Source organism: Engystomops pustulosus, chromosome 2 (assembly GCF_040894005.1).
Source record: "Engystomops pustulosus chromosome 2, aEngPut4.maternal, whole genome shotgun sequence".
Classification (NCBI taxonomy): Eukaryota; Metazoa; Chordata; class Amphibia; order Anura; family Leptodactylidae; genus Engystomops; species Engystomops pustulosus.
The window spans coordinates 65,896,409-65,904,124 of record NC_092412.1 but is presented as its reverse complement, the minus strand read 5'-3'; the positions used below and the strand labels follow the sequence as shown (position 1 = coordinate 65,904,124).

At 40.1% G+C, this 7,716-nt stretch overlaps 1 protein-coding gene across 5 annotated transcripts; it reads left to right on the top strand.

Annotated features, from left to right (window-relative positions):
- Positions 1-524: 524 nt before the first annotated feature.
- CNPY2 (canopy FGF signaling regulator 2) lies at positions 525-6,727 on the top strand. Of its 5 annotated transcripts, none has more exons than XM_072135095.1 (6): positions 525-669; positions 2,961-3,085; positions 4,205-4,320; positions 4,490-4,687; positions 5,252-5,348; positions 6,552-6,727. In XM_072135095.1, the coding sequence occupies exons 2-6, from the start codon at positions 2,980-2,982 to the stop codon at positions 6,593-6,595; spliced, it is 561 nt and encodes a 186-aa protein (XP_071991196.1). In that variant the 5' UTR covers positions 525-669; positions 2,961-2,979; the 3' UTR covers positions 6,596-6,727. The 5 variants fall into 5 exon arrangements, with proteins under 5 accessions (XP_071991196.1, XP_071991194.1, XP_071991195.1 ...); XM_072135093.1 differs by having other exon boundaries at positions 669-805; XM_072135094.1 differs by lacking the exon at positions 525-669 and adding an exon at positions 678-813.
- Positions 6,728-7,716: the final 989 nt, after the last annotated feature.

Here is a 7,716-nt window from a genome sequence, read left to right as displayed (position 1 = left end):
TATTTTCAATGTGTTTTTCACGCGCAGATAATGCACGTGAAAAGGACTGAGGTCTATCTTTTCTGTGGCAATTGATGCGTGAAAAACGCATTGGACTTGTATGTGTGTCTCAGAGTGCAATGCGTTTTTGATGCACCTCCATAGACTTGTATGGTGCGTTTTTCACGCATGTGAGCTGAAATAGTAGAGCATGCTGAAATTTAAACGCATATCTTTAAAAATGTGCATGTGTGCGCGAAAAACCCGTTGATTACAATATGTCAAGAGTGGAATGCAAGTTCTGTGCATCAAAAGCATTCGCAGAACATATGTGAAAAATGCAAATGTGAAAGGGGCCTTAGACTGTCCAGCTCTTACGCAGTGTGTAACATGTTCACTAGAATAATATCCCTACATTACAATACAGAGTACATAATAAAGCTGAGGCTACACCCCCTCCTCCTACACGTCTATCACTGTGTCGCGTGGTAGACGGAGCCTACAGTCACGTGACCCAGATGTAATCCAGGTTTATTCTAGAATCCGGGCACCGTGCCTCGCCACGCAACTGCTCTAGGGCCCTAATCAGAGATGTAGCTGTCCTCATTGTGCCTGATCACAAGTATTGAATCAATTCATTGTCAGAGACAGTTTCATGGCCGGTCACGTGTGCGTCGAGTGACGTGACCGGTAATCACTGCTACTCTTTGAACTTTATAACGTGATTTTCCCCTCACCCTTTGTAATGAGGCGAGATACAAGGCGCCCTCTGCGGGGGCTTCTCTGTCATCAGTGTTGCTGAAGCTGCCGATGTGGCCAGGAGCCGGTAACCAGGCGGGTGGTCTTTGGACGGGGATGTGAGGACTGATGCTGGGGTGTCTGGCATTGGGGTGCAGTGGGGTACGGGGACTGGTAGACCTAATGTTTTCACTCATTAGAGTCTCTGTGTAGAGCACTTAGTTATCAGAAGTTATGGGATTACTAGTGTGGATGGAGCTTCTGTGTACTCTGCAGAGCTCACAGGGCACTGTTAACACACAGCAGCTGGACCTGGACTGGTAAAAGTGCCCCCAATAATTCTGTGGCAGAAAAAAAATCAGTGTGACAAGTATCGGGGTTAAAGGGCGACCCCTCTTACTGCCCATTCTCGTGTAAAGAAACATGTCTAGCTGAAGTTCTCATTAGAGGGGGGCTTGGCTCTGAGACCCCCCCCCCCCCCAATAGAACAGTTACTTCAGCAGTAAAGGCCTATACTATACAGCATTTGCAAGCTTTGTACAGATGCTGCAAATCCTGTCCTGACCCCAGGTTTAATGATGGATCACTAGAACAACAGTGGGGGACGTGATTAAAGTATATCTAATTCTATATGTTATATCATGGCCCCAGAGTTAATAAATAATAATAATTCCTTTATGTATATAACACACACGGATTATACAGAGCTTGCCAAAGAATGTGACCTGAACCAAAGCTGCAGTGTACATAGTGTCCTGATCCAGCATGCATGTACACAGGAACAAAGGTTTTACTATGGGGCAGATTTATTATGGCTTGTAGTCTAGTTTTATGGTGTACTAGCCCTAAAATAGTCCTGCGGCAGGCAGGACCTGGCTTAGAAATTTCTAACTGTGCAGCAAGCCCCAATTTTATCTGGAGGCCAAAGAGTGATGCCACACGTTAGCGTTTTGATTCCTTTATATAACAGAATCAAAGCGCGCTGGGGCGGACCGCTGCCAATCGCATATGTGTTTCTATGCAAAAGCATGCGATTGTCAATCAGCTCCCGGTGTCTTGTCTTGTATTGTGTAAACTCAAGACACTGGGCGCTGATTGACGATTTGTGATCGGCTCCAGTACGCTTTGATTCCATTACAAAACGGAACCAAAACGCTAACGTGTGGTTTCACCCAAAGGCTCCTGATAGATCTGGTGCAGTAAAAAAGGTGAGGTTTAATCATACCCTGGGTACCATGTGTATGTATGATAAATGCCTCCCCCAAATGTGTGAATGGAGTCTTTTTTTTAATCAATAAATCTTGTATACTACTTTGCTAATGTATTACGCTGCAAATTTACTCTAATATGTACTGAAAGAATCCCGAGCTGCCATGGGTGGCTGAAATCCTCAGTGGTTTTTGTTTTTAAAAACAAGGTGGATGGGATTTTTAAGTTATGTTCTCTTTATTATAAATTGTTGAAAGCATGGTGGCTCAGTGGTTAGCATGGCGTCCGGAGATCAAATCCCTTCCAGGTCAACATCTACAAAGCATTTGTATCTTCTCTCCGTGTTTGTGTGGGTTTTATCCGGGTCCTCTGGTTTCCTCCCACACTCCAAAACTTACTAGTAGGTTGATTAGATTGTGAGCCCTATTGGGGACAGGGACGGATTGGGCAAGCTCTGTGCAGCGCTGCGTAATCTGTGTGCGCTATATAAATAAAGAATTATTTCTTTCTTTAGTCAAAGGCCCATGCATGCTGGGTCTGAAGGTTAAAGTTTGCAGTGAAACTATTTGAGGTGTAAGGAAACAATTAGAATATGTGAGTAATAAATGAGTAGCAAAACCATTTATTGTTATCTTTGAATTTGACCATCAGGAGACACTTTATACATATTAATAAAATCTCTGTTTTCAGAAATATAAAAGTAATGCAAAATAAAATGTTTAATACTGTCAGAACAGAACACCACCACCCCCCCCCCCACCCACCCCCGTATAATAAATGTTTCTCATAAATAGTATACAATGTATATGACAGTTACTTTGACTAAATAAAAAGTTTAAGGTTGGACTTGCGTCTTTTTCCAGCCTTATATACTATGATACTATGATGATATGATTAATGTACTAAACAGGAAATATTACAAAAAAAATATTTTTTATATAGTTTATTGAAGTAGTAAATATTTCATACTGGTTGAAACATTGGAAGTGCCAGAAGGGTCATTCATATTTTTTACAACAATTGTCTGTCTACAGGTTCTGGAGTGGACACTATATGAAGATGGTGATCCCAACATCCCATTTGCTTCTGCTTGTAGTGTTGTTGGTCCCATTTTTCAGTTGTACTCAGGCCAGAAGAGGGCAGGATGTGCATTGTGGAGGTGAGATATTATTGTACACTTCTCCGGATCCAGTTCACACTTACATTATAATCTGGCACAAAAATGCTAATAATGGAAGACTAACTGACCCATTAATGTCAGTGGATTTATAATGGCTTCCGTAATCTGAGCAGAAAATTGGACGGAAATGGCAGAATAATTTTTTGAAATGGTGGAAGTGGGGAAAAGTGACACTTATGAAAGCCATCTAAAGACTATTGACATCAATGGACATTTTAACAGCTCTCTTCAGCAGTCTTCCTTTATCAATTTTTGTGACGGAAGTTAATAGTTCACAGGTGTGAACTGGACCTAACTTGTATCTGCTGCTAACATATTTATTATAGTGATCTGAAAATGATTACAATTTCTATTTCCTGACGGAATAGCAGCTACAGAATATCATGACACTATGTAAATAAAGATTATTATTTTGTGAGGCAACCTGTCATATTTTGTGAAATGTATCGTCAAACATTCTTGTATTGCGTAGCATTAAATTAATACAACCAACTCCACAGTAAAATTATGACTCCAAATGTATTTTTACTCTTCACTGCATCTTTTTAATGGCAAAACACACCTTTGTGACCTGGACCTCAGATTGGGCCAAAGGTTCAACTTCCAACAAGACAATAACCCTAAGCACACAGCTAAAATAACAAAGCAGTGGCTTCAGAACAACTCTGTGACCATTCCTGACTGGCCCAGCCAGAGCCCTGACCTAAACCCAATTGAGCATCTCTGGAGAGACATGAAAATGGCTTCCACCAATGTTTTCCATCCAACCTGAGGGAACTGGAGAGGATCTGCAAGGAAGAGGCAGAGGATCCCCAAATCCATGTGTGGCTGTACTAGCCCAAAAGCTGCTTCTACTCAATACTGAGCACAAAAAAAGGACTTTTGATCTTACCAATTGGCTGCAGTGAAAAAAGAAAAAAAAACAGAAATGTAGATATTTTTGAATACTTTCCATACCCACTGTACATGTAGCAGCCCATATTGATAGTGTACATACTTTGATCTTTATGTGTGCACCACATTTCTTGGACTTTTTTTTTCCGAGTTACTGAATTTTGTAGTATTATCTAGTGTAATGACTTCTCTTTTCTGTTTCAGCTTGCCGGGCTCTCGTTGATGAAATGGAGTGGGAAATCTCCCAAGTAGATCCCAAGAAGACAATACAGAAAGGATCTTTTAGAATAAACCCTGATGGCTCTCAGTCTATAATAGAGGTACTGTATTTAATAGGATTTTTAATGACGACAATGTGATGTAAAAAGCTGAGTGACAACAATCTTGCTTATGTGTATTATGCCCACTTTATTACTTATTGTTTTAAAGCCTTTTTATGTCTCCTTGCTTGCTCTTACCTGCAAAAAACATTTTCCACATTAAATTTAGGTTCCTTATGCCCGAACTGAAGCTCATCTCATGGAACTTCTGGAACATGTTTGTGAAAATATGAAGGATTACGGTGAGAAGATAGATCCAGATACGCACCGCAAAACCTATGTACGTGTACTTTCTCGTGACGGCAAAAATATGGATGCATCCAACACCAACATTGACAGAGAAGCGCTGTCTGATCTGAAATTTACAGTGAGTATAGCTGATTCTGGATGTATGGGAGTCTAAATTTGTGATAGTATAATTTACTTGCCAATAGGCAGGACAGCCCAAAGCAAGTAATCCTTCTTTGATTTAAGTGAATCAGCTTGTCACATAAGACAAATGATGTTTCAAAGACTTAAAATAAACCCGCTTATGTAAACTTGCCAACACATCACTTTAACCTAAAAAATAAAACAACGCTACAATAACATAACTTCCATCAAAAATTCTTGCCCTTGTTAACATAACCTAAAAGGTTGCATTTGGCATGCTCTGGAACAATTAAAGGGAATGTGGCATTTCACCCCCTTATCCCTCCTGTTTACCTTTCCTAGCTGATATTTGCAGTGACATTGTGTTTACCGTTGTAGCCAATCGCAGGCCTTGGCACATCATTTATAGTAATTTACCAAAAAAAAACTGATGTCAGATTTATCCCTCTCTAAGATAAATCTGAAAAGCCTTTAAGTACCTGATTGTGGACATTTGATTTATCTTCTGTTACTTAAAGTAATCCTCAAATATAACTGTACGTAAATATTATGTTTGCAGTGTGAACGCATAGTGGAGGAATACGAAGATGAGCTGATAGAATTCTTCTCTCATGAAAGGGAAAATGTAAAAGACAAACTCTGCAGTACACGGACAGGTAATGTATTCCCTGATATTCAGGCAGTCCCCGGGTTACGTACAAGATAGGTTATGTAGGCTTGTTCTTAAATTGAATGTATGTAAGTCGGAACTGTATACTTTATTATTGTAATCCCAGACAAATTTTGTTTGGTCTGTGACATTTAGATTTTAAAAATGTTGGGTTGTCATAATAACCAGGATTGACAATAAAGCTTCATTACCGACACCTTTGACAATATTACAGCTGATCATTATAGCCTAGGGCTAAACTACAACAACACATCCAGAGGTCTGTCTGTAACTAGGAGTCAGTTGTTCTTAAGTAGGGGACCGCATGTATTGCATCAGACACTCAATGTTACACTGTGGGGGAAATTTATTGGACGTGTCTGAAAGCAGAACTCTTCTAGTTGCCCATGGCAACCAATCAGAGCTTAGCTTTCATTTTCCCACAGCTGTTTATAAAATTAAATCTGAGCTCTGATTGGTTTTCACTGGCAACTAGAACAATTTTACCTCGGACATTTTTCCCTCATAATGACTGTGCATAATGACTATAATGGCTAGGACTTGTGTTACAGAGGAGATGTTTTCAAGGGCATTGGTCAAACCTTTGCATTTGTTGTGGCTTCCTTTTTATGTTCTTACGAGGAAACTGTAACATGCCTCTACCTGATTTTGTATCATATATTTTTAAAAGGGTTGTCCGTTTTCATAAAAAAAAATTGTTTGCATAGTGAAAAGTTTTACAATTGAATTAATAATGTCTGTAAAAATTCTTCACTGTTTTCTACATCTCTGCTTGCTGTCATTCTATGGAAAGCTCTATCCAATGTCGTACAGCATGAATATTTCCATTATGAAATATATATACAATCTACATACCTGTAATACATCAATTGAGAGAGTCTACATCCTGTGAGAGAGTACACCCAGGGGCGCATGCACCATTATATTTATAGTGAATAGAGCCAACAGTAACCAGTATGCATTCACAGTATCCATGAGACAGTCATACCCTCACAGTGCATGAAAGATACGGACACAAAACATAATGGATGCCCAACTTAAGCCAAGCACCAACGCCAATGTGAACGAGCCCTTTGGAAAACATGTTTAGCAGTCATACATGGGTTAATAGTAGGCTTGTCATTGGAAAGCATGTTATACAACATTATGCCTGATAAATAATTGCTGTAAATGTTTTTTCCTCTTTTAGATTTGTGTGACCACACTGTGCACATATCACATGATGAACTTTGACCTGCTGCTTCTACCTCTTGAATGGTCCGTAATGGTTCACAAAAGAAGAAAAATAATGTGAATGGGGGGTGTAGTACTTTTTGTTTCTTAAATATTTTTTACATTAAAAGAAAATTTAGATACTTTTGTCAACATTTGCCATGTGCATTTATTTTGCTTATTTCTCCACTGTATCTCAAAATGTCGACTGTATCTACCATCAAAATCCAATATGATAAACCAGTTTTGTCCTTTTGGGAAGAGGGACACGGCAGGGCTGCCCACTTTCGCCCCTCCTGTTTGCCTTGGCAGTGGAGCCGTTGGCATGTCTTCTGCGTACCACCACAGCTATCCAAGGATTCCCAGGAATCCTTATATGCGGATGACCTACTATTATATCTGGGGGACATGAATAGCTCTGTGGATGGTGCGATGAGAGTGATCAGGGAATTTGGTGACTACTCTGGCTTCCGCATAAATTGGGAGAAATCAGTTATTGTACCCCTTGAAATACAGACCGCAGACCGTTTACATTACACGGGAGAGCTACAAGTGGTGAGAAAATTCAAATACCTAGGTATACAGGTCACTACATCCCCTAAAGATTATATAGCCGACAACCTAACTCCACAACTCTACCGGTTTGAAAAGAAGATAAATTAATGGTGTAAACTTCCCATGTCATTGGTAGGCAGGGGCAACTTACTTAAGATGATCCTTATGCCACAACTGTTATACATTCTACATAACTCCCCAATATGGATTCCCAAATCATACTTCCGCAGAGTATTGGGTCTATTCCGCTCCTTGGTATGGAAAAAGGGCATTGCTCGTATAAAATACGAATATTTGCAGAGGTGTAAGTGGGCGGGGGGTCTGGCCCTTCCCAACCCATGATTATATTTCATCGCATCCCAGTTACAGCATTTTAAAGGATGGGGACAGAAGGAGAACATAGGAATTGTGGGCGGATTAATCTGCCAGTGGTCTAAATTTCCAATACCATTATGTGCTATTGAAGCTGGGTTCACCAAAGTCCATGATGTATCCTTACCCACACTACATTTGATGCGACGCATCTGATTGACGTTTAAGAAACTTACAGGTCTAGGTCAGATAACAGACTATAGCCCCATATGGCG

What these genes read in the sequence shown, in the direction of transcription:
- CNPY2 (XM_072135092.1), top strand. Translation starts at nt 790, where the DNA reads ATGTGGCCAGGAGCCGGTAACCAGGCGGGTGGTCTTTGGACGGGGAT. An exon ending in GCTCTCAGTCTATAATAGAG is followed by an intron (nt 4,321 to 4,489) that starts GTACTGTATTTA and finishes CATTAAATTTAG; the next exon opens with GTTCCTTATGCCCGAACTGA. An exon ending in ACTCTGCAGTACACGGACAG is followed by an intron (nt 5,349 to 6,551) that starts GTAATGTATTCC and finishes TTCCTCTTTTAG; the next exon opens with ATTTGTGTGACCACACTGTG.